The following is a 25,981-nucleotide window of genomic DNA, read 5'->3' on the forward strand; positions in this document are numbered from 1 at the left end:
AACAGACTCAATAAACTGATCAGCAAGGCCAGTAATGTTGTTGAGATGGTGCTGGAATCTCTTAGGGTAGTGTCTAAGAGCAGGATGTTGTCCAAGATAATGAAAATGCTGGACAAAACCTTCCACCCACTCCATGACATGCTTGCTAGTCACAGCAGCACGTTCAGTGTGACACTGAGATTACAGAAAGGCACAACTGAATGACACAGGAAATCATTCCTATCTATGGCCATCTCTCTGTACAACTCCTCCATCAAATGCACTGTAAACACTGCAGTAGTTACACCCTTTTGCACATCCTCGACAATGAAAATAACAAATAACATGTTTTACAGTTTAGAGTAAAATTCCAATCATTTATATTTCACCTCTGTAATATTCTGGATATTGATAATTGGAGCTTTTTGTATATATTAGAGCTATTTCTTATATTTTGTAAACTTTGTAATATATTGTATTATTTAATTTAGTTCAGTCTGTTACTGTTGTTGTCTTGGAGCAACTGTAACCACATAATTTCCTTAGGGATTAATAAAGTAATCTGACACTAATTTCAGCAGAGTAATGCATCTTGCTACAAACTAAAAATGGTCCAGGAATGGTTTGAGGTTCACAATAATGAGTTTGAGGTGTTGACTCAAACTCATTTTTTTAGTCAACACCACAGTTGAGCATCTGTGGGATGTGCTGGAAAACAAGTCCTTCCATGGACATTCATGTCGAAATATATGCGAAATATATGAAACTATCTAATCTCTACGCCTGGTACTGCTTGAATCCACAGCACTCCCTCCTTCCTCTTACTCAAACTGAACAGTTTTGCAATACAAAATCCTGTCAGAGTGCTCTGCAAACCCAAGTTTTAGCATGCATGTTTTACTACAAAGCAAGGGAGGGCGTGAGTGGAAAGTAGGAAACAGAACATGATCTTGCTCAGCAGGAATTTACTCTTAACAAGCACCAGAGAACAGTGGAGAAAACAATTCTACATACAGTGGAAAGTCATCAGGTATGTGTGCACTAAAAAGTGTTTAGTTTAGTGCTTAATTTACCAGCTATATCATATGAAGAGTATCAAGTGATTACTTCACTAGTACTTTATAAGTTTATGTTAAGAAAAGTATTGTTACATTTCTTCCATGCTGATTGCTGACATGTCACAGTGAAATGTTTATAAGTGGGTAGATCATGATACAAAGCAAAAGCATGTAGTGAGGTTAATGTGTTAAGTTACTGCTCAGTGTGGACAACAGTACTGTGAGCTCAGAACATCACACTGTAACTTTAAGATGTCCAACTAGGGCTGCTGGAGTCTCCTGTTTACTTTGGATAAAGGCTGCACAGAAGAATTACTGAGGTATCTGGCCCAATCAGCTGTACTGAAATTATGTTAGAACACAAATAAATTATTGCTGGTTTAAAGGGGCAAAACTATGCAACCATTACTTGGTCTGTAAAGCAGTTTACAACAAACCTGAACAAATTTAGAGGAACTGGGTAGCTTACTCAGGATAAATAACTGGACAACTGGTCCCCCAGTGCCTTTTTACTTCCTTCCACAGGAAAGACTAAGAAGTTCTATTGTATGACATCTTGATTCTTTACTCCACACCCTGTGTTCCCTGCAGTACAGTACAGTACAATACAGCCTTTTTGTGAGTTGCTAACACAAGTTTACTCTTCTTGCTTCAGGTATGTGCTTTTCAATCTTTCCAACATTTAAAATTTTAAACTTGTTTCTGGATTGTGTAAAGTGTTAAAGAATTTTTTTCTGTCCACATTTGATCCTGCAGTGCTTTCTTTCAGAAGAAGAAGAGAACAAAAATGGGGTGCAGAAGAAAAGTGCTTCTTGCTGCAATAATTTTCATGCTTGTCTGCTATAAAGTAAGAATTGTGTTTAAAAAAAATATTCGAAGGTTAGAAAAATTATACATTTAAAAATGTCTTTTTAAATGTGATACACCTCAATTAAAGGTGGCCGCAAAGGATACAAGATTACTGGATGTCCAAAAGACCACAGATGTTGTAGATGACCAGTACAAAGGATGTCGTGAAGAGGCCATGAAGAAGTTCATCGAGTCAGACGTGTTAAAAAAAGAACTAAGCAACAGTGAAGGATTTCAGAAAGCGTGGAATAAAAGTAACGAGTGTTCAAAGCAGATCCCTGGAGGAAGAAAAGAGCATACTGCTGCACTTTCAGTCTATCTTAAAGGAGACCAGCCTTTCATACTAACACTGAACAAAGCAATAGAGACAATGGGTGGAAATGTTAGCATCTATAAAAACCGATTCCAATTCAAGTCTCTTCATTTCCTGCTGATGGACTCCATGAGGCTGCTGAAGCCAAAGGAGTGCAAGAACTTTTATGTTTTTCGAGATGGTAAAAACAAACCACAGAAAGGCTCCACAGTGAGATTTCCAAGTTTCACTTTAGCTTATTCAAACTATGAAGAGCTAAAGAGTCTTGAAGATGTCAATGAGAATACTATTTTAAATCTCACTTCTTGCTTCTTTGTCAACCTGAAAGACTATGTGTGCGGTCAAGAACAGGATGAAATACTCTTATCTCCAGCAGAAGTTTTCACTGTGGAACAAGTGAAAACAAAAACTACATCGGATGATGACAAATACCTTGAGATTGTTTTAAACCACTCAGGACTGAACAGCTCACACAACTGTTACATGTTTTCACGGTAAGATTCATATTCTCTCAATTAAAGTGAAATATTTTTCATATTAATTTCACAAATTTTGATCTTGGAACTGCAGTGTGGTGTTAAAGCTATAAATGTTTACCATTTAAAGCACATGAAAACATTTCGTATGTCCAGCTACTTAAAAATGCATATGTATCTCAAATAAATTATAAATTTCAACATTTTCTGAATCTCAGAGGTTTTACCATCTGGAAATGTATCATGTTCGTGTTTTAGTAACTAAAAAAAAGATTTTACAGTAATCCCCCTCTCTGCTTTGTTTCCATGTCTTCAGGTCTCCTCCAGCTGCTGTCTCCACCCTGTGGCTTGTATCAGTGCTTGCGGCCTCATCTTTGTTTTCTTTAACTGCTTAGTAAGAACAGTTTCCTGAGTGTTATCATCTACAGTACTGCTTTGTTTATTCATTTTACAATTTGTTGGCACTTTATTTGGCAGATTGTAGTATCTATCAAATAAAGTTTTAAAGTAGGCTGCCAAAATATTATCAAATATTCTTTTCTGCTTGTCATATGTTATGAATTACAGACCCAATTCACATATATTATTTATGCATGTGTTTATTATTTCTTGTACTTGTGTACTTTAAAAGAATGAAAACAAATGAGAGATGGGAATTACTTGCAGCTGTTCCAGGCTAAATTGAGACTGAGTATTGTGGAGCTTTAACTCCTCACAGCAGGAGTGTTTCCAGGATTTTTTTAATGGGCTGTCATGAGAGGACTAAAAACAAGGCAGAGTGGCACATAGAAAATCCAAATAATTGAGAAATTTAGTTTTTAGGTTCAGAAAATTGGTGTAGACCATGCTGGGTTGTCACATGTAAATAACCTGTGAGTCTGACGGATGAACTGAATCTTTGAACCAAAAAATAGAATTTAGAATCTTAGGTATCAGTTTTCTCTCTTTCTTTAATTAATCTGTGAATTCATCCATTTTTACATTTTTCTCAGTGAACATTTTCTAAGTTGAATATTGTTTACAACTTCCTTCAGTGTGTATATATCTGTAAATTACTAGCTCACAAGTTTTAGAATGCTTTTTTTAGTCGTTACAGTCAGCAATGCTCTCCCTCTCAAACTGCTTGTAAAGACACCACGCCTCAAGGATTCCTTCTGTTTCCCTATCAAATAAACAACATGCAAAAATCAAAAGGCTTTATAACAAATTTAATGTGATCACACAAACATTTTACCTACAATTAACGATGTTTTTTGTTTTGTTTTTACAAATATACACATTAAGTCCTACATTCCCAAATTAACCACCATAATACGTCACTCACCCAGTAGCCGGACAATAATTACTGTCTAAATGTAACACTCATCATTAGACTTCACATTAATGACACACACAAACACACATTCACACTGTAAAGGCTAAATATGTCTTTTTTTTGTATTCATGTGTGAGTCAGCAGCAAAATATTTAAATATTATAATACATATTATTATTATTAACAAATTACTTACATTAATACCTACATACTGTTAGAACACCTATATACAGAAAAACCACACAGTTCACACGGCACATGCTTCCTGCAACTACATCAGCAAGCACTTGTGAATTAACATGTACAAACATGAAACACAGGTAACATCTGAACACCTCCAAAAACAGTGTCACTAAAACTGATTTAAAGACATTAAAGTCAGTAAAGCAACATTACTTTTGATGCTGAAGTTGATCAGAGCCACTGAGATCTACAATGATGTCAAATGTGTTAATGTAATCAAAACCAACAAGAGAAAATGAATTTTTTTAGACCTTTTATAAAAAGTTCTCACTTTTTACCTCTGGGTACTCAGTAATGGAAATATTTAAAATTCTTTGTTATGCATTTATGAGAAATTAAATGTAGTCACAGTTGTATGGTGTGATTTAGTGCCTTCCCCCACCCCCCAAAAAAGGAAAGAAAAAAAAAACACCACATTTGTAATTTCTCACATGATCACATAATTCAATTTATACACATACGCCCACAACATTCATGTAGACAAAGCAACGAAAAATATGAAGTTTTGACATTTTATTAACAAAAATATATTCAGAAACATGTCATAATTTAAAAAAATGAAACTATTAAACATTTTAATGACTGGAAGGCAGTAATAGTAAAGCAAAACATTTCATAGTTATATTTATTCTAAAATTAGAATAATCCACAAGAGTCTTCATCAAAAAAATATATGTCTATGATGTATGTGTGTTCAGGATTAATGCACCATCGCTTCCTTTGTCAGCTGTCAGGCACAATAAATGGCCCAAATCAACAGCCAGGGCTTTACAACTACATACCTGTTTTTCTTTTTGTTGGTTTGTTTTTAACCACCAGCATAGAGGCTGTCATTCTTCTCGTTCTGCGCGCAATTTTAATCCTTCATAATAAGTAAGTAAAGATTATTTGTAGAGCACTTTTCACAGGCATTAAATTCACAAATCGATGTACAACAATTAAACAAAATTAATTACAAGAGAAGCATTTTAAAACAGAATCAAAATAAATAAAAACACACATAAAAAAAATTCATCAGAAGGCCTGATTAAATAAAAATGTTTTTCAATTTTGTTGTTTTTTTTTTTTCTTTTTAAAAAGACCTCACAGAGTCTGCTAAACAAAGCCAGAGTGTTAAACTGTTTCAGAGACCCTTGGTGCCACAGACTGAAAAGCTATCTTCCCCCCTGGTCTCTTTTCTTGTACGAGGGGCAACTAACAGACTTTGAGTCATAGCTGGACTGGCCATCGGGCATACCGGGCACTTGCCCGGTGGGCCGCTGGTGATTTTTTGTTTTTAATGGGCCGATAGATTTTTTTATATATATATATATAGGAAGGGTATATATAATGAAAGGTGTTGGATTGGCCAGTTGGTCATGATCGACTTTGGGCTGGACCAATTACAGCCGAGGAGGCCGGATGGACCCTCCCCCTTGTTTAGCAATCACGTGGCTTTCACGCATTGCATGCCGGGAACTCGTGGCAAAACAATCCAAGTACCGCATCAAATGCAAGCATTTGCAGCACCGCAAAACGTTCATTCTCCGGTTCCAATACCTTCTTTTTTTTCTTTGCCGCACAAAAAAGGAATGTACAAAACAAAAGGAGAACAATGCCGGTCCGTACAAAGACAGACTTGACGAAAAGACAAAGAAAAGATACGAGGAAAAATCAAAGGAGTGAAAGGGTCAGACCCTTACGAGCACACAGAGTGGACAAAAGATGTCAGCGTGCTGCCCAACTTTCACCACGCTCAGATTTATAATTATACGGTTCTTGGAGTGAGTGCATACACTCATGAAGTTTAGTAACTTCAGGTCACTGCAACAAGCCCAGGTACAGTTTGCCGACGGATGGGTACAGGACCTTGAAATGCACCGTGTAGAAAGTAAAGACCATTGTACGAACAAAGGTAAGTTTACCAGTCTCACAAATCGTCGTCATAAATACACATTCGTTAACCGTTTATTAATATAACCTTTGAGCTCAACGGTAATTAATTAGTAGTGGAAATAATCTCTGGTAGCATCACAGAAATGTAGCAGTGACAATAATATTGTATGTTGTAATCGTACTGGACAATTAGTGATACAAAACAACTGTTTTATCCTGTGAATAAAAGTATATGTTTTTGTCAATGTACCATGGTAATAACAGAAGCGAAACACAATATTGTGTCAGGACAATTTACTATTTATGCACAATAAACAAAGGAGCATAGCGCGACAATTTCTGTTCAGCGCCAGACTTGCTTGTAACCTATATCACCAATTATGTTATAAAAATGACGCATTAACTACTACAAAACTCTGACCTTTGTGGGAATGCTTGGAGCAGACTAACATGTGAGCTGGAGTGTTCTGGGACGTTATATTCGGCATATCCAGACCATCGTCTGCTCTTACTTCGGAAACATGGCTTAAAAATTTTCTCTTCAACAACGTAATCCGATAAAAAAAAAAACGATCTCTCTACCCGTCGGCTTCCCGTGGCTGTCATGCGACCGGCTATTGCAGTTAATAATACAACAGCTTCTTGACATTTTTTGTGTTTCTTTTTATCGCTGTGTAACTGAATTCAATTGAAAGCCTGCGTGCGCTAGTACCTCTTGCCACAAGTTCCCAGAATCCTTTGCGGTTTTACCCTTGAATGACGTCACATTTTCAATCTTTATCCTGGTGGCCCGGTCTCTAGTCAAAATGCCTGGGCCGATTTTTTGTCCCAGTCCAGCCTTGCTTTGAGTTTGTGAGTGAAAAAAAAAAATCCACAGGAAAAAAAAATGAAGCAATCAGTTCAAAATAATGTAAATGAAATAAATAATCCACAAATAAATAATTCACGTTTAGCTGGAGTGCGCTCATTGGATCAAAAATACCCTAACTATCTTTATTATTCAGCTCAGAGTTGGGTTTTGACCTGTTTCCACGAGTGCTCTTGTCTTTGCTCAGGATGCTGGTGCACACGCTGCTCTGGTGACACGGTCGAAGTCTTGTGCTTTGGAGCTCCAGCTCATCGTAGCTCGACACCCGGACAAAAGGACACCAGCGGAAAACCTGCTTGAAACCAGCTCGAAACCTGCAGCCAACGAAACGCTGACATGCAGTTATGCTCTGATTAGTGTTGGTGAGGTGATGACTGACTTGGACTCACCTGCTATTGAGGCAGCAGTAGATGATGGGATTGTACATGGTGGAGCTCATTGCAAGCCACAGCACTGACAGGTAAACCTGCTGGATGTACTTCCACTTGCTCAGACGCTTGTTGAGACCCGTCGCGATGAAGTAGACATGATACGGCAGCCAGCAGAGGGCGAAGGTAACCACTACAATAATCATCATCTTCACCACCTGCAGGACACAAGCCATCAGCAGGAGGGCAAATCAGTAGGCGGGCCCCCGCCCCCAGAAGACATTCTGACATTTCACAGGAAAGCGGAAAAGGAGAGGCACCAGTAATAAAATGAATGATGGCTTAATTCCGTTCAGCTGCTTCTATTTTTGGGTGCTGGTATTTTGCATGCTGGCTCGCTGCCACACTGTCGTGTCTCGCTGGGGCACTTGAAAAGAACAGAGCCTTCATTAGTGTCAGGAGTGACACGTGATTTTCCTGCTGTCAAAGTGCTGCAAACGGGTCTGTTTTACAGCACAGTGATTTTTGACAGACAGCCTTCTTCAGTGTGCAAAATGGCAAATGTAACATAAGTAACTGCGAGAAAATGTGCTGGTATAACATAATAACACAAAATCCTTGTCTGGGGAATTATGAGATAAACTCAGATGTGGCATCTGAGACAATACAACATGGGAAAAAATAATCAGAAGTTTTGCAGCAGGCTGGTAGCATCACAAAAAAACTACAAAAAAATGTTTTAAAAAAATATGTACAAATGACTATATATCATAATCCGAACCATGAGTAGAAACAGGAATAAATTATTCTTTCCAGCTTTAGTTTCTTAAAGGTACAGTAAAGGTGTCTTTAAATCACGGTGGTCTGGCAAATCTAAAGCAAATATTTGATTGCACAGGATTTTATTATATATGGGGATGTACCAGTGCAGTGAAGGATAGATGCATGAAAACTGGAGCTGAGAATATCTGATGTGCTGAAGGAAACCAAGACATCGAATCTTTTTAACAATAGTCTTTGCATAAATGATAGAACACTGACACAAGCCCTTCAACTGGAAAATTACCAGTTATTATTATTATTAATACCAAATGGTTCCAATTGGTATCAGTCAGTGAGGTTTTGATTAGGAGGAATTCCACTAGTGCTGAATGTGTTTTTTTTATGTAAGCTCTGTAGCTTGGGAACGCCTTGGGGAAGAGATTGAGACCATTTAAGTTGTATAACTCTAAAGATGTAAGCGTGCAGCAGAAACTCAAATGGATGTGGGTAATTTGTTTTCTTTGTTTTCGTTCTGGTGTGTGTATGACCTCCTGCCTTGTTTGTGTATGTCTTGTCTTTTACCCCAGAATGGCTCTAATGAGAATGAAAATAAAGACTAAAGAAAGAAGTAAGCTGCTTTATTTGTCTTCCTCACTAGACAGTGAAACAAAAAAAATCTACATCTGAGTTGTCAGACCACAGAATATCTGAATAAAAATCTGATGTTGAGTTTGTAATTACCTATTGGCTGCTCACTGGGCTGAAACTGAGCTAAACAAAAAAGTGGAGGATGTAAAACTGAATCTGAGCTGATAGATACAGAGAAACGCTGTTGGATGATTGATTTGTCACTATACTTTATACCTTTCACACTACATATAGTTTAAACCGTATCCAGCAAATCTTCATATTCAAAAGTTACATTTTTGCTACTTTAGATTAATTCAACTTTGTCACACTGAGCAATTATTCCGTATTCAAACTTCCATACTATCCATACCTGCATCCTAAACATCATTCTTAGCAGGAGAAATATCAAATTATGAGTGCAAACATTTCTCTAAATGCTACTTAAGCATGCAATGTCTGGCACCGTGGTAGCTCAATGCACAGCGTAGGAAATAATGAGTTTATTGACCATTTTTATCTCTCTGTAATTATAATTTCGATTCATTGAGTCCAGGATGGCTGTCATGAGGAGAGGGAAAGGTCAGGGATGACGCACCAGTACCCAGGAGGTTTCAGGTAGGATGGAAGAGAGAGCACCGCAGAACGCATCAGCAAGTTACAGCACAATGCAAAGCTGTGGGGGGTTAAAAAGAAGCAGGCAGCGATTCATGAGCAGAAGTGCATCTGCAACAGCATGCTTTCTTATCTGATGCAGTGCCATGAAATATTCTTAAAAGACTCCTGCAAGCAACAGACTTTTTTTTTTAACTTTATAGAAGTATGTGGTTGTTTTGTTTTCTGTCCCCAGTTTGCAGGAAAAAAGTGCCAAATATGGCTAAAACCATATATGAGATCATTAAAATCAAGCTGGGAAACTGTTGCTGGGTCAAAGACAAACAAAACCACAGATTTATTCCTTTTAATTCCATCCAAAACACCCTTAATCAATGAATACTTCCAGTGTCTGACCCTTAGGGTCCCTCTTTGAATAATCCTACATGGAGCATTTATCAATGAACTGACTTTAATCCCAGGCCCATCTTGATAGACGCTCGTCATGACATCTGCAATGACCTTAATCCCTGCTCAACCCAGCGCTCACAGTAGCTGCTGGAAAGTACACTGTGCCGTCTGGCTGAGGAGTGAATCGATTGCCTCCGGATCCCATCCTCTGCTATCAGGATGTGGCCAGTTTCTTTACTTCTGTGTGATCAGGCTGTTTCGACGTGTTGTGTTTGCAAAGGTCAACATTAGTGCCCGGCAATAAAGAGATAGCTTGTGCCGGTGCATTTGTCCTGGTTTTCAGATAAAAGCTGAACCTCTGCTGCGTCACATTTTACTGATCAAAGCTGGAGGCAGTCAGCAGACATGCTCGTATTTATTTTTTTATATATTTCGTTTGATTGTTCATTGTGTTAGGATTTCCTTTAAACCTGCAGATGTGTTATCAAACATCTGCACTCTTATAGTTGTTGTGCACTAGCATATCATTGCTTCTCCGGGGATGTTTTAACACAGTATTAACTTAAAGCATTTCAACATTTCATTACTTGTTGTATCAAATTTAAGATGGAAAGACTTTGCATGTTGCATTTCAGTCACAGAGCTGGTAGTTTTCCACTCTGGTTTAGGTAAGTGTTTTTTTTAATATATATATATATATACATATTCTCAAATAGGAGAAATAACTTTGCCATTTTTCTTGGTTAGCTACAGTAAACGTAGAAGACCTAACATTTGTCTTTTCTGTAAAATGTGATATTTTTTCCTTCACGCAAAACTGTGTTTTTATTACAGCCATTTACAAGTTATGTTAAATTCAAGTTTGTTTTTCCCCATAAACATTTTACACTATTAATCAAAAGTAAATCGTTAAGGCAGAGGATGAATGCATTGGATGAGCACAGTGATTACCTTCCTTTTGGCCTGTAGCTGTCCTTGGTAGTTATCAGATGAATCTCCAGGGATCTCACCTCCCCATAGTGTCACCCCCACAATGGTATAGGTGATGCCCATCACCACTAAGGGCAGTATGTAGACCAGAACTGTAACTATGATATGATACCTGTGCAAATAATGAAGCAGATGCCAAGCTTTTAAAGGAAGCTGTCTGACGTTGCTTGACCAAAGCAGCTTTAGTGGGAGTGATAGCAAGCTAAGAGAAACAAGACAGCTGAAATCTGAATTGATAAGGATGGTTAAGTTTTCAGAGAAAAACAGAGGAGGGTGTCAGTGTGATCTCACATGAAGGAGTCTTCGGCCATGCGGGGCCAGGCCACGTAGCAGACGGTCCTTTGGGGCAGAGTTCGGATGGTGGAAAAGTAGCAGAGCGGGAAGGCCAGAACCACAGCCAAGCTCCAGATACAGACAATGACCCCCAGAGTGGCTTTAGCAGGCAGACGAGGCTTCATAGGGTGGATGATCGCCATGTACCTACAACCGAGAGCCCACAACTTAGTGAGTGAGTGAGCTCAGCTATCAGTTGATGCCCACAAGTGTGAGTTTCTCCATGGTAGGTGGGATGCAAACCCTGAAATGGCCGTTACTGTGGCAGAATACTATGATTTACCCAAGACCTCATTAGACCCAAAGACCCATTTTCAGGCATTTAAAGCGTGTAATTCATCAGCTGTAGTTTATTTTTAAAGTCAGATTAAAGATGGGAAAAAATAAAACTGTAACAATTTTAAAATAAGTATTTTCAGACCAAATTCAGACAAAAAAAATAAACGAAACAGTAAATAAAATAACACTGAACACCACTGTTCAGCTGCAACTTATATACAGCGGGGGGGAATAATCTAACTAATCTAACCAAACTGAAAAAAAAAAAAGTGTTCGTAAAAAGAGGTCACTGAAAGGGCTCTTGCGTCTCTCCAGCTTAATAATAACACGGCCGTACCTGTCGATGGCGATCGCGGTCATGGAGTAGATGCTGGCAAACACGGCGGTGACTGGAAAGAAGTTGTGGAACCTGCAGTACACCTGGCCGAAGTACCACTCTCCGTGAGCCGCGTAGATGAAGTTGATGAGCGTGTTGAAAGCGGCCATGGAAACGTCAGAGAAAGCCAAGTTCAGCAGGAAATAGTTGGTGACAGTCCTCATCCGCTTGTGAGCCAGAATAATCCAAATCACTATCAGGTTCCCGAAGACCGCCACGGCCAGTACTGTGCTGTAAGCCACCGACCACAGCGCGACGCGCCACGGAGGCTGCACGAACTGGTTGGTCAGACCTCTGGTTGTGTTTTCCATTCCTCAGGTGTGCTCGATCCGATCTGTTTCGCTCAGTCTGCTGCTGCCAGAGGTCTCTACAAAGATGCGCCACAGACGCGCGACGTGCTCAAAGGACATGTGACCGGTGAGGCAGAGAGAGTTCTCCACATGCGTCTGCCATCGTTCAACAAATCAAACAAACATATAAACTCTCTGATCGTAGTTTTCACATTTTAGTCTGCACAATTAAACAAGCACACAGATTTTTAATGAGAAATTGATACTTTATTCTGTTCTGTCTGTGTCTGTTATTAGAAACACACATTGTTTTTGGTTGAAGTCATGGACCTCTTTAAGCTAAATCACATAATTCAAAGGCAAATAAACAACTAATTTAATAAAATGAATAATAATAAATTTAATAACTGTTATTGGCTACTTGCACTTCCGCAGTACCATCACATCCACATTACAAGCCTTTGGAATTTATCACATTCCTAATTTCATATGGAAAAAGTGACAGACAACGAATCTGAAAGACAAGGAAATGTTCTACATTCATAAATTACAGACTGCTAATCACACTGGTTTAAATGACGATTGAGATTTTACAGTTTTTGTTTGTTTTTACTTTTCAAATTTTGTTTGTCCCTAGAAATGCATTTGTATTATCTGTGGTTGATGGTATTGTATGCTGCTTATGTACATTTGGTTTAAATGTAATAAATATTTTGGATATCATGTTGACACCCTTTTGGTATCCTGCATCCAGGTTTTGAAAGTTCTTTCTATTGGTGGAGCATCGCTGGTGGACGCTTACCACTGGTGGAACATGAAGATCCAGCATTTCAATGAACTGTGTTGATGAAAGCTTATCTGCTTAAAGATGTTGGAGTATTCTTGGTCAAACGTGACAATAAATGTTAAAACAAGTATATTTTTTTCCTTTTTTTTGCTAAAATTTTGGTCATAACTCCAGGAGAAATCAAATAAATTTCATTGTAAAACATAAAAAATGTTGCTGTAGCATTAGATCTGTCTGAAGCTTTAAATCAGCCTGAGGGTGATACTGTTAAATCCTTAATAACTGTTTCATCCAAAGCAAAGCTCGTGGTGTCAGGATTTTATGGGTTTGTCTGTATTATGTAAGAGGTTTAGCCAATGTGAGAGCCCAATAGGTTAGCCTGACTTAGTGGTTCATGTACAGAATCTGTTTGTAGAGAATAAAGCTCAGTAAAACCAGTAAGTGTCGAATATAGTCTCTTTAGGGTGCTACATACAGTATCTCACAAAAGTGAGTACACTCCTCACATTATTGTAAATATTTTGTTATATCTTTTCATGGGGCAACTTTGAAGATATGACACTTTGACACAATGTAAAGTAGTCAGTGTACAGCTTGTATAACAGTGTAAATTTCGTGTCACCTCAAAATAACTCAACATACAGCCATTAATGTCTAAACTGCTAGCAACAAAAGTGAGTACACCCCTAGGTGAAAATGTCCAAACTGTGCCCAAAGTGTCAACATTTTGTGTGGCAACCATTATTTTTCCAACACTGCCTTACATCTGTTGGAAATTGAGTTCACTGGAGCTTCACAGGGTGCCACTGGAATCCTCTTCCACTCCTCCATGATGATATCATGGAGCCGGTGGATGTTAGAGACCTTGCCCTCCTTCACCTTCCATTTGAGGATGCCCGACAGATGCTCAATAGGGTTTAAGTCTGGAGACATGCTTGGCCAGTCAAGTACCTTTACCCTCAGTTTATTTAGCAAGGCACTGGTCTTTTTAGAGGTGTGTTTGAGGTTGTTATCATGTTGGAATACTGTCCTGCGACCCAGTTTCTGAAGGGAGGGGGTTGTGCTCTGCTTCAGTATGTCACCGTACATGTTGGCATTCATGGTTCCCTCAATTAACTGTAGCTCCCCAGTGCCAGCAGCAATCATGCAGCCCCAAACAATGGCATCCCTCTACCATGCTTGACTATAGACAAGAAATGCTTGTCTTTGTACTCCTCACCTGCCACACACCCATAACACCATCTGAACCAAATAAGTTTGCCCTGGTCTCATCAGGCCACAGGTAATCCATGTCCTTAGTCTGCTTCTCTTCAGCAAACTGTTTGCAGGATTTCTTGTGCATTATCTTTAGAAGAGGCTTCCTTCTAGGATGACAGCCATGCAGACCAGTTTGATGTAGTGTGGCGCATGGTCTGAGCACTGACAGGCCGACCCTCCACACCTTCAACCTTTTCAGCAATGCTTGCAGCACCCCTACATCTATTTTTAAAAGACAACCTCTGGATATGACGCTGAGCATGTGCACTCAACTTCTTTGATTAACTATGGTGAGGTTTGTTCTGAGTGGAACCTGTCCTGTTAACCTGCGTTATGGTGTTGACTACTGTACTGCAGCTCAGTTTCAGGGTGTTGGCAATCTTCTTAAAGCCTAGACCATCTTTATGTAGAGTAAAAAAAATTTCAGATCCTCTGAGAATTCTTTGCCATGATGTGCTGTGTTAAACTTCCAGTGACCAATATGAGAGAGTGTGAGAGCAATTACACCAAATACAACACCTTCTCCCCATTTGCACCTCAGACCTTGTAATACTAACGAGTCACATGACACTAGAATCGAAAATGGCTAATCGGGCACAAATTGGACGTTTTCACCTAGGAGTGTACTCACTTTGGTTTAGGCAATGATGGCTGTATGTTGAGTTATTTAGAGGGGGCAGTGAATTTACACTGTTATACAAGCTGTACACTGACTACTTTACATTGTATTAAAGTGTCATATCTTTAATGTTGTCCCATGAAAAGATACAACAAAATATTTACAAAAATGTGACGGCTGTACTCATTTTTGTGAGTATTTCTTGTTTCAGATTAAGGTGAAATCCAATCTTTTTTGGATGTAGGACTAATTTATGAACACCTCTATAAAAGATCTATTTTCTGTCTCTGAGCTTCTTCATGACAGTAGATTAAAACAGCAATTGTTTTAATTTTACCTTGGTACATCGCAATGATTAAGGTCAAACTGTTATTAAACCCAAACGTTGCATTTGTTAATAAAAACTTACTTTGTGTACTAAAAGTTTACTCATTCTCACAGGGTCAGACTTCCGGCCTATTCTGACGTGATTTGCTTTTCATTGATCAAACTTCACACAGAGATCAGACACTTGACAAGAAGACACATCCATACCCCCCCCCCACTGCCGCCCCCTACTAAATAACTGATGCCTGAATTATTCAAAGCAAAAAGAGGGTGAAAGTTTAGGTTACAGCTAATGATACTATCAGCTGTTACTAAATAGCTCCTGACCTTTTTAGTATGGGAGTAAGGGCGTGTTTACAACAATTTCGAACACTGACATTTTAAAGAGGGAGTGGCCCAGAAGAGGTGGCCTCTGGGTAATGAGTTCTTGCTGAGAGGAAACAGACTTTCTGACCTTCTTTTGGTCTTTTCACAGTGTGCACAGCTTAAAATGGCCCACAGCCTCTATTATAAAACCCAGCAGAGTGCAGCCTTTCAATAAATACATATTGAAAACAAGTGAATATGGAAACATCAAACAACCCACGTCACTGAAGAGCTCATAAAAGCAAGATTGCTCGAGGCGCTTTTTGAGGTAATTGCAGTCATACACAGCAGGAGAAAAACAAAACACTTACTGGGCATTAGAATTGTGACGCTGATGTCTGCGTGGCAACACATCAAATAACTGATTTGTTATTAACATTAGACAACCTCAAGTGAATAATGCAACACGCAGCACTGGCAAAGCACAAAGCAGGATTTTACAAACACAGATTTCAAGAGTCCTCCGGATACACTTGTCTTTTTTAATAGTTTATTCATGATTTTATTTAGCCAGAGTCAGTGAGACAATGTGGAGGACTAGAGGACAGTTGCAAGGAAAAAGGAGGAGTCAGAACGTAAAATACGATTTTCTTATTTTTATATATTCATATCAGCTGATATTATGAACAGGCTCAGTATTTAAAAAATGGTTTCAGTTCGCCCTCCCTCAATCATAAAATCATGCCAGAAATACAAAAGAGCAAAGAAGAGCCCGTAAGTAGTAAGAATGTACTACTCAAGGTCAAGGAAGCATTTCCAAATGCATAAGTGTATCCAGCTGACCTGGAGGTAAAATACAGCTGTCAAAACGAGGTATGAACAAACTGACCTAATTAAGTGAGACACAACATTATACTCACTGTTGAGCTAGTTAATAGGTATGCCCTCGTTGTCATCTGTTGTGATTTTATTTTGAAAGGATGCTTCCTGTTATGCTGCAGAGTGCACGCGAGAGTTCAATAATAAAAACTAAGTGTTGTTCCGGTGAAAAGCCGATGCCCCACGTGTGATTATTCCTCCGTCTAGACAATATAAGTATCTTCAATATTCATGCAGATTCCGCTGGAAGACCCGTCTCTGCTAACAGGTTATGGGCCCAGGAAAACATTGAAGCTACGCCAGGGGAAAGTTTACCACCAGAAAAGTCGCAAAGTACAGCGTGTTCGGTGAGGGCTAGCGTGCTAAGTTAGCACCATGAATAAGCGTGCTGGTGAACCCAGTGGCCGATGGGCAAGGTTGGTTTTTGACGGAGATGAGAAGAATTATGAACTGTGGGAGACAAAATTTTTGGGACATCTTAGATTACAAGGTCTAAAAGACACAATATTGAAAAGCGATGACGACGAAGATAAGAATGCCCAGGCCTATGCAGAGTTAATACAGTTCCTGGATGATAAGAGTTCGTGATGAGAGAAGCTGCCGATGATGGATGCGAGGCACTGAAAATTTTAAGAGACTATTATGCAGGAAAAGGTAAACCAAGAATTATCAGCCTTTATACCGAACTGACTTCTCTGAAGAAAGCAAGCAGTGAGAGCGTCACGGAGTACATCATACGTGCAGAGACATTTATTACAGCCCTGAGAAATGCTGGAGAGACACTTACGCTGTGTTCACACCGAACGCGATGGACGCGAATAAAACGCCCCAAACGCCTCTAATTTGACGCGTGTACATTCGCGTCTCAACGCGTGTCCAAGAAAAATCCATCGTTTTGACGCGCGTGAACCGGAAATGTGGGAGGAATGTGGGAGGGAGTTGTGCCAGACCGGTATCTTTGCAAGATGGCAGCTATCGAGCTAGCGCTTGAAGAGAGAGTCTCCCTTCTCTATGTACTGTGGAGAGCAGAGCAGCAGCGTAAAAGACGTCCTCGCCGTACCTGGGTCCATCAGGTCCTCCAGAGGCATGAGCAGTTTGGTGAGTTTCACCACTTGCTCCAGGAGCTGCGCCTGGATGACGGCCGATTCCAGCGCTATCACCGTCGGCCAGTTTGAGGACCTGCTTTCCCTCGTCGGTCCCAGCATCGCCCGCCTAGACACCAACTACAGGCGCTCAATCCCACCTGCAGAGCGCCTGTCCGTCTGCCTGAGGTTAGTAAAACTATTTAATACGGTAGTCCTTTATTGATATCTGTGCTAATATGCTAATCCATCCAGTTATACACTGCTAACATGGATGTGCTATGCTAACAGTGAATGCTGTCGGTGTTTACTGAAAGCAAACTGTGGTACAGAGACGACTCTTTATAATATTTCTAGTGATACTCAGAAGGTCTCATCAAGTCCCGATTTAATTCGATTTATGCTGTTATCAGTGTTTGCATGATAGCATGGCTGTGGTGTCACATCAATGTATGCGCTCGGTGTTTGCTGATATCAAACTGTAGCATTAGGACCACTGAGTTAACCTTTGTAGTGATACTCACTCCTTTTTATTTAGACCTGGTTTAATTCTGGGATAGTTGAATATTTGTATATAATCCCTGCAGCTGTCAGACTCTATAGCAGGGGTCACAGCCTTTATTAAAACAGAGTTAGATAAAACTGTGAACAGTTTGGTTCATCTCTAGTTACATGGTTCTATCTTGATAAGCTGTCTTATCACAGATTAATTTTTCAAAAATATTAATGATTTAAGCAAGGAAAGGGCTACATGTCAACATACAACTCTTTTTCTATTAATGTCTCACTTCATTCCTACCTGATTGACATGTTTAGGAATTATGAGTGATTGGCTCACTGTAGTTGTGAAAGTTGCTACCAATCAAATTATGATATGTTAAAGTTAAAATAAAACACAACTGTTTTAGATATTATCTAATATACATTTTGTAATTATCCTTATAATTACAAAATGTTTTATGTAAGATTTAAGTTTTGTGATTTATATCTGACATCACAAAAGTATTTTGGAATTTGAATAATGTATTTTGTAACTGCAGTACACATAATACTGATTTTGAACAATTTTGTCCAGGTTCCTTGTCACCGGGGACTCCTTCAGGACCATCGCGTTCAGTTTCAGAGTCGGTGTGTCCACGGTGAGCCAGATCACCCCCCAGGTAGCGACGTCCATCTGGGACTGTCTAGTGGACGACTTCATGGCTGTGCCTTCACCTGGAGACTGGCGGTCCATCACAGAGGGATTCCAGGAGCGCTGGAACTTTCCTCTGTGCTGTGCAGCTCTGGATGGGAAGCACATCCAGACAAAGGCACCCCATATATCATATAGGAGACACACACATTGATATACACTAAATATTCATTTCATTTCTTTTTTGTGGTGCCCAAATTGATGCACCTGCTTGATTTTGTTTAAACAATTATTGCACACTTTCTGTAAATCCAGTAAACTTCTTTTCACTTCTCAAATATCACTGTGTGTGTCTCCTGTATGATATTTAACTGACATTTTTTATTGTAACAACCAACGATTTATACAGGAAAATAATGTCTATTAACAAGGTTGCCCAAACTTCTGCATCCCACTGTATCAGTATATTTTGTCATTAGTATAATATGAAATAAATTCTACATGTGTCAAGTTGTGTGCCAACATTTGCTGTGTAGTAGAACTGAGACATTAGTCATTATAAACATTTATTTGAAATAATATTAAAAGTCTCAAACAGAAAAACATTAAACATAAATATATAAAATATAAGAATTTACAGAGAGACAGGAATAAAAAGGACCAGCTGCTCTCCAGAGCAGGAACAAGGCTGAGGAGGAAATGCTCCATTGGAGACTGGTGTGGCCTCTTCAGGGACTCCAGGATGGCCAGCTCCACCGCCGATGGACCGTCCTGGGACCCGTCCCTCATCTGCCTCGGAGCCGTCCTCCTCTGTGGGCCTGTAAAACAGCACAAAACACAAAGAAATGAGAAGGCTGCTACTAGATTTTAATTTCAACATTGAAAAAAAAAAAAAACAATAACAGGATATAATCAGATTGGTTGTAGATATTTAGTAAAGGTGATCACAAGGGAATCCCACCGACTAAAAAGGTATCAGTGCTTGCTGTACATATCTGTGGGTGCAGCAGCAGGAGCTCAGGGACTGGGGATGCTCTGCTGCAGAATCAGTTGGTTCTATCAATACAGTATTAAATGTTAACAGGTTGGATATAATAATCGTAGAGTAGACAGTGGTCCCTCATTTATTGCAGGGGTTCTCAGAATAACTAGCCCCTGGTCACAGTTCTCACAATTGATTCTCAAAGTGCAAACCTTTGTAGATTGCAAAACGTAAAAGTATTATTATGCCGCGGTTTGTCTTCATCTGCCCGCCACTTTCGTGCGCCTTTTTCCCTCGCGGTGCAGGTGTCTATTTCCGAATGAGGCTCATAGTTATGGGTGTTTTTGTGCTGTTTTTTCTATTGGACGCGATGGTTATCAAAACCAAACGTGATAAATTTGGCAAGCGCAGGAGATTTGTCAATCAGGCTGCAGAATGCAATGCTGTACTGTGCAATAAAAAATCAGCGAAAAAGCAAAGCAGTGACGGATGAACAGCGGGACCACTGTGTGCTGTTTATTAATAAACAATAAAATATATTCCTAAATGACAACATGCATAAAAGCAGAACGGTATTTGTACGTCAGTGGGAAAATAGCGGTGGCTTGCTAGCTTTTGTGCGGCTTCCCCGGGTCAGTGAAAACTTTCAAAAGAGAAATGAATGAACTTACCAGGTTGCCCGATCTCTTCACATATCTTCCTCCAAGCTCGGTCCTTTTTATTCCTGTCTTGGTACTGAAAGCAGCTGGTGTTGTACAGCTCCGAGTTGTTTGCTACCGCATTGATTAGCCTTCCCCTCCATTGAAGTATGAAAGGCTTTGGCTGGATCTGCCCCTTTGACCTAGGTAACAGCCACGTCACCAGGCTCCTGATTGGTTGTCGCGGCGCGATTTGACGCTGGAGTTCAGATTTTTCCAACTCGAGCGGTAGACGCGAAACGCGCGTATGCACAAAATGCAACACAAAAACTCACGCGCGTGGTTTTATTCGCGAGTCAAACGCGCCAGACGCGCTACACTGACGCGCGTTTCACGCGTTTTGGCGTTTTCGCGACGCAAATCTGCTTCCGAATTTTCGCGGGACCCGCAATCGCGCGTCATCGCGCCTTTCCATTGACTTTACATGTAAACCTGACGCTCTATTCGCGTCCATCGCGTTCGGTGTGAACACACCGTAGTGATGGTCTGCTTGTAGCGATGGTGTTAAAAGGTTTACCAGAAACATTTAAACCTTTTTCCGTTCACATTACGCAAAGTGAATCAGAAATCAAGTTTGCGGAATTTAAAACGAAACTCCGCAGCTATGAGGACACTGAGAAAATGCGCTTAATGGAACAAGAGGATAACATCATGAAGGCGAGAGTGCAACCCAGCGTGAGACCCGCAGCAGCTGCTAATGACCACAGGAGAGACATGTCAGACATAGTCTGTTTTAAGTGTGGCCAACGGGGACACAAGGCCAGAGCATGCCGCTACAGACAGTGGTGCAGTCACTGTAGGAGCAACACCCATCGAGAGTCGACTTGCAGGAGACGACAACGGAATGATGAAGCACGCATAGCCTCGGAGGAGGGCGACAACGCAGAGAGCGACGACACCTATGTCTTCCGGATGAGCGATGACTACGCGGCACCTCAACAGCCACAAGACATCAGGACCAAAGGCCTAATGGTGGATACTGGCGCAACATCACACATCCTGAATGATAAAACAGCGTTCAAGAAATTTAATGACGACTTCCAGCCGGGAACGCACTGTGTGGAATTAGCTGATGGCACCAGGTGTAAAGGAGTGGCTGAAGGCAGAGGAGATGCAGAGGTGTGCTTGATAGACAGCAGAGGGAGACAGTGTAAAACAACACTGAAAGACGCCCTATGCATTCCCTCATTTCCACAGAATATCTTCTCTGTGAGAGCGGCCACCACGAACGGAGCCACTATCATCTTTAAGAAAGGAAGGAACGTCCTTCAACACAGAGACGGTACAAAGTTTCACATCCATGAGCACAACAGACTTTATTACCTTGAGACTGTAAGTGAGTACGATGATAAGTGTAATAATTGTTTTGATGTGCAGACATGGCATGAAATTTTGGGACATTGCAATCATAGTGACATTCTGAAGCTACAAAATGTGGTTGAAGGTATGAAAATCAAAGGGAAAACTGACAAAGAAAGTTTGAACTGTGAGGTGTGTATTCAGGGAAAATTTGTCCAGGCTAGGAATAGAAACCCTGACAGGAGAGCTGAGAAACCTCTCGAGCTGGTACATACGGATCTAGCAGGGCCGATAGATCCAGAATCACGAGATGGACACAGATATGCATTATTGTTTACCGATGACGTTTCCGGTGCAGTATTTGTATATTTTCTCAAAAACAAAAGTGAAACAATGCAAGCAACTGAAATCTTTTTGGCCGATACAGCCCCACTCGGGAAGGTAAAGTGTATCAGGTCAGACAACGGCACAGAGTTCATGGCAAAGAGTTACCAGGTATTGTTAAACAAACATGGAATAAGACATGAAACTTCAGCCCCATATTCCCCTCACCAGAATGGTACAGCGGAACGTGGCTGGAGAACACTTTTTGATATGGGGAGGTGCATGCTTATTGAGAGTGCCATACCAAAGGAATTATGGACGTATGCAGTTCAAACAGCAGCTATCGTGAGAAACAGATGCTTTAACAACCGGACAGGGCAGACACCTTACTTTTTGCTGACTGGGCGGAAGCCCAATCTATCCAGAATGCGAAAGTTTGGGTGTGAGTGTTATGCTTACAAGCAAAACAAGGGTAAGCTGGATTCTAAGTGTACAAAAGGGATTTTTGTAGGCTACGACAAAAACAGTCCAGCATACAAGGTTTATTTCCCAGACAGCGCCAAAGTGCAAAAGTTTAGGCTGGTTAAGTTTGTAACCAAACACAATGAGGAAAAGCAAACACAAACTGATACGACATCTGAGGATGAAGACATACAGGTGAGGGAGAGACCAAACGTGAACAGGGAAAGCCCCAGTACCAGTTCACAGGAACCAGATACTGACAACCAACCAGAAGTGAACAGTCAGATGCCACTTAGTGATGAGACTGAAAACTCCAGAAGGTATCCTTCTAGAACAAGAAAGAAACCAGATTATCTAAATGAATATGAGTCAGGAGAAGACATTGATGATCAAGTGCTGACTAACATAGACTACTGTTACAGACTGATAAGTAACTCACCCGTGACATTCAGTGAAGCTGCAAGGTCACTCAACTCTAGAGAGTGGAAAGCAGCTATGGATGAAGAAATGCAATCCTTAAAAGAGAACAACACCTTTACCCTAACAATCTTACCTGGGGGAAAGAAAGCAGTGGGGGGTAGATGGGTATATGTGAAGAAAAACAGTGGTGATGGATCAGAAAAATATAAAGCACGGTACGTAGCTAAAGGTTACAACCAGTGTTTTGGGATAGACTATGATGAAACTTTTTCTCCGACTGCTAACCTGACAAGCATAAGAGTATTGATGCAGTGTGCAATACAAGAAAACCTGATTTTGCATCAGATGGATGTAAAAACCGCATACTTGCATGCACCAATAGATTTTGAAGTGTATGTTGAGCAGCCAGAAGGCTATGAAGTAAAAGGAAAAACAGATGAGAAACTGGTCTACAAGCTGGAAAAGTCACTTTATGGGCTTAAACAGTCAGGCCGAAACTGGAACAGGACATTACATGACTATTTGATAGAGAACGGTTTCATGCAGAGTCCTGTAGATCATTGTGTTTACACAAGGAAAACAGGAAAAGAAAAAGTGATCATGATCATATGGGTTGATGATATTATTATTGCAGCCAGTGATGAAAGGGTTTTGAAAACTGTGAAGGAAATGCTAACTGCAAGATTCAAAATGAAAGATATGGGGAAACTCAAACATTTTCTTGGTATTGATTTTGAGCAAACCCAAGATTGTGTAAAAATGTTACAAGAGAGATATGTAGAGAACATACTGGAAAGATTTCAAATGCAAGACTGTAAACCAAGATCAACTCCTTGTGAACAAAGGTTGAACTACAATGATGATGCTGAGAAAATGAACAATGTCAGAATGTACAGAGAGGCAGTAGGTAGCCTTATTTACTTGACCTCTTGCACACGACCAGATTTGAGTTTTGTTGTAAGTAAGCTGTCACAGCACTTCAAAGAACCAGCTGTGGAACATTGGGCTACTGTGAAACATGTTCTAAGGTACCTGAAACAATCAAAAGACAAGACATTGTGCTACAGGAAAAGTGACAAAGATTTGAGAGTACAAGGTCACAGTGACTCAGACTGGGCTGCGGATGTGACTGACAGGAGGAGTACTACAGGTTACTGCGTAAGCCTGAATGAAGGAGGTACTTTGGTGTCATGGCGAACAAAGAAGCAGCCAACTGTTGCCTTGTCAACTTGTGAAGCAGAGTACATAGCTTTGGCAGCAACAACACAAGAATGTTTGTACTTGACACAACTGTTGCAAAGCATGTATGAGCATCAAAAGAGACCGCCAAAGATTTTTGAGGACAATCAAGGGACTATTGCATTGGCAAAGAATCCTGTTAACAGACAGAGGTGTAAGCATATCGATATCAAATATCATTTTGTGAGATCAACAGTTAATGCTGGAAATTTGATATTGGAGTATTGTCCGACAGGTCTGATGGTGGCCGATGTTATGACAAAGCCAGCAACAAAGGGGAAGTTATTGAAGTTTGAGAAATATATGTTTGGAGTGTAAACAAATAGTAAAGAAAAACTGTTTCTTTTGGAATGCATGTAAAGCTGACAACGTGAGTGCAAGTGGGGGTGTTGAGCTAGTTAATAGGTATGCCCTCGTTGTCATCTGTTGTGATTTTATTTTGAAAGGATGCTTCCTGTTATGCTGCAGAGTGCACGCGAGAGTTCAATAATAAAAACTAAGTGTTGTTCCGGTGAAAAGCCGATGCCCCACGTGTGATTATTCCTCCGTCTAGACAATATAAGTATCTTCAATATTCATGCAGATTCCGCTGGAAGACCCGTCTCTGCTAACACTCACAAATCAAAACATTTAACAGCCAGAGGTGAAATAAACACCACCCCCCTGCTGTCACCAATGGCGTGTCCAGCGGGGTGGCCTGGGGGGGCACAGGCCACCCCCCAAACCAGACTGGCCACCCCAAAGGCAAAACAATAAAATTCAATCAAATATCAAATGTCCGATTATGTTTTCACGGTGACGCTCAGATATCCGAGTGTAAGTGAATGCAGCATCGCTTCTGCGCTATGCGCATCACGTTAGCAAAGGTAGGAGAGCCAAGCGCGAAAGATGGCACTGCAGGAAACAATTTTTCGGTGAAAGAAAATGAGGACAGAATAAATGTCCCGGTAAGTAATATCAAGTTTGTTGAGTTTAGTAAACTTCGGTGAAATTACAATACCAAGGAAAAAAATAACACTTAAAGAATTATTGCAGCTGTGGAATATTTCAGACAGTATGCTACTGAGGGCAGCTAACATAAGAGTTATGCGTTATAAGATATAATCTAAGTCGTAACATTGCTGTATGGAGCTGCAGATTTGGTTGCAGGTTAACATAGCTGGACTGGCCATCGGGCATACCGGGCATATCCCCAGTGACTTATTTTTTATTTTTTTTGTAATGGCATGAACAATGAGAGGTGGTGGATTGGCCAGATGCAGGTCGATGTGTAGAAATAACTCCGTTGTTTGGTGGTGGCTATGACGGGGCTTCCACAGAGGCAACAGGTGGATGAGGGAAGGGGAGGCAGGAGGAGAGACCCGAAGCAGCCAGCAGTCCGAGTGTCAGGTGAACTGAACTTCAGGTAAGAAGTTATGACCTGCAGTCTATCTGGGTCAGATATAAACCAAGTTTAGGTGGAGTTTATTTTCATGTTGCTGACTTTTTACTGTCAGTTGCAATAACTCATACTGCGTTCTAGCCAGTTTGACGGAGTTTTTATACAGCTGGGTGGGTGCTATGATGTTACTGATAGTGAACTTTATTTTATTCATAAGGTTAGTAGAGTTGCCAACGGCTCCTTAAAAAAATGGAATGGTCCCTCATTCAGAGAAAATATTACACGTTTCGTATTGAGCTGAGAAGAGACGCAGTTTGTCCCGGACTTTAGCTAGAATGAAAAAAAGACACAAAGCTGGATTTATTCTGTCTTTATGCTGCACAGCTGCCTCTTCTCTCATTCTCTCCCCCTCCCTCTCCTGTTGCTACTTCAATCATGAAACTGATCAATGATCAGCTGATCGGCTTTTCTCTCTTGTTTATCGCCCACTTTGCGCCAGAAAGAGGAAACCAGCAGATGTTGCGCTAAACAACAGCAGCACGTTTAAGCTTGATCAGCTGTTGTTAGAATGTATTTAATATTAATTTCTAGTATCAGCTGATGTTTGCTGGAGCCACAGCTGTAAAGCTGCTGGTCATGATGTCTGTTTAGATATGTGGTGAGAGGGAAACATGAAGATGAAACCAGGAGATGTCCTTACTGAACCATCAGAGCTGAACAGGTGATGGAGAAACAGGTTTACCTTTTAGGTGACATGAATGAGTTGAAGGGAAGTTATGAA

The 25,981-nt window shown here is 40.4% G+C and overlaps 3 protein-coding genes and 1 long non-coding RNA gene across 6 annotated transcripts; 2 read left to right on the top strand and 2 right to left on the bottom strand.

The window, feature by feature from the left end:
• The first annotated feature begins 889 nt into the window (after positions 1-889).
• On the top strand, positions 890-3,868 carry LOC113023302 (ecto-ADP-ribosyltransferase 4-like). 3 transcript variants are annotated; one of them, XM_026169328.2, is made up of 5 exons: positions 890-1,009; positions 1,629-1,692; positions 1,794-1,884; positions 1,975-2,693; positions 2,992-3,868. In XM_026169328.2, the coding sequence occupies exons 3-5, from the start codon at positions 1,825-1,827 to the stop codon at positions 3,068-3,070; spliced, it is 858 nt and encodes a 285-aa protein (XP_026025113.2). In that variant the 5' UTR covers positions 890-1,009; positions 1,629-1,692; positions 1,794-1,824; the 3' UTR covers positions 3,071-3,868. The 3 variants fall into 3 exon arrangements, with proteins under 3 accessions (XP_026025113.2, XP_026025112.2, XP_026025111.2); XM_026169327.2 differs by having other exon boundaries at positions 891-1,009; positions 1,807-1,884; XM_026169326.2 differs by having other exon boundaries at positions 934-1,009; positions 1,563-1,692.
• tacr3l (tachykinin receptor 3-like) lies at positions 3,869-12,027 on the bottom strand. The gene is made up of 5 exons (XM_026171150.2): positions 11,678-12,027; positions 11,020-11,208; positions 10,690-10,840; positions 7,366-7,562; positions 3,869-7,290 (listed from the first exon to the last, which is right to left on the bottom strand). The coding sequence occupies exons 1-5, from the start codon at positions 12,025-12,027 to the stop codon at positions 7,092-7,094; spliced, it is 1,086 nt and encodes a 361-aa protein (XP_026026935.1). The 3' UTR covers positions 3,869-7,091.
• Positions 12,028-17,094: 5,067 nt separating this feature from the next.
• On the top strand, positions 17,095-18,905 carry LOC145429462 (uncharacterized). The gene is made up of 2 exons (XM_080302962.1): positions 17,095-17,452; positions 18,339-18,905. Exons 1-2 carry the CDS (start codon positions 17,193-17,195, stop codon positions 18,607-18,609), a joined length of 531 nt encoding a protein of 176 aa, XP_080159088.1. The 5' UTR covers positions 17,095-17,192; the 3' UTR covers positions 18,610-18,905.
• Positions 18,906-18,948: 43 nt separating this feature from the next.
• On the bottom strand, positions 18,949-20,172 carry LOC145429463 (uncharacterized). The gene is made up of 2 exons (XR_013909700.1): positions 20,049-20,172; positions 18,949-19,213 (listed from the first exon to the last, which is right to left on the bottom strand). It is a non-coding gene; the product is annotated as an uncharacterized LOC145429463 (long non-coding RNA).
• Positions 20,173-25,981: the final 5,809 nt, after the last annotated feature.

Source organism: Astatotilapia calliptera, chromosome 6 (genome assembly GCF_964374335.1).
Source record: "Astatotilapia calliptera chromosome 6, fAstCal68.1, whole genome shotgun sequence".
Classification (NCBI taxonomy): domain Eukaryota; kingdom Metazoa; phylum Chordata; class Actinopteri; order Cichliformes; family Cichlidae; genus Astatotilapia; species Astatotilapia calliptera.

Bases quoted from the DNA above. Each gene is read 5' to 3' on its own strand.
- LOC145429462 (XM_080302962.1), top strand. From the start codon at position 17,193: ATGTACTGTGGAGAGCAGAGCAGCAGCGTAAAAGACGTCCTCGCCGTA. The intron at 17,453-18,338 runs GTTAGTAAAACT...AATTTTGTCCAG, and splicing joins CGCCTGTCCGTCTGCCTGAG to GTTCCTTGTCACCGGGGACT.
- tacr3l (XM_026171150.2), bottom strand. From the start codon at position 12,027: ATGGAAAACACAACCAGAGGTCTGACCAACCAGTTCGTGCAGCCTCCG. The intron at 10,841-11,019 runs GTGAGATCACAC...TTATTTGCACAG, and splicing joins ATGGCCGAAGACTCCTTCAT to GTATCATATCATAGTTACAG. The intron at 7,291-7,365 runs GTGAGTCCAAGT...CGTTGGCTGCAG, and splicing joins TACTGCTGCCTCAATAGCAG to GTTTCGAGCTGGTTTCAAGC.
- LOC113023302 (XM_026169328.2), top strand. From the start codon at position 1,825: ATGGGGTGCAGAAGAAAAGTGCTTCTTGCTGCAATAATTTTCATGCTT. The intron at 1,885-1,974 runs GTAAGAATTGTG...CCTCAATTAAAG, and splicing joins TCATGCTTGTCTGCTATAAA to GTGGCCGCAAAGGATACAAG. The intron at 2,694-2,991 runs GTAAGATTCATA...CCATGTCTTCAG, and splicing joins AACTGTTACATGTTTTCACG to GTCTCCTCCAGCTGCTGTCT.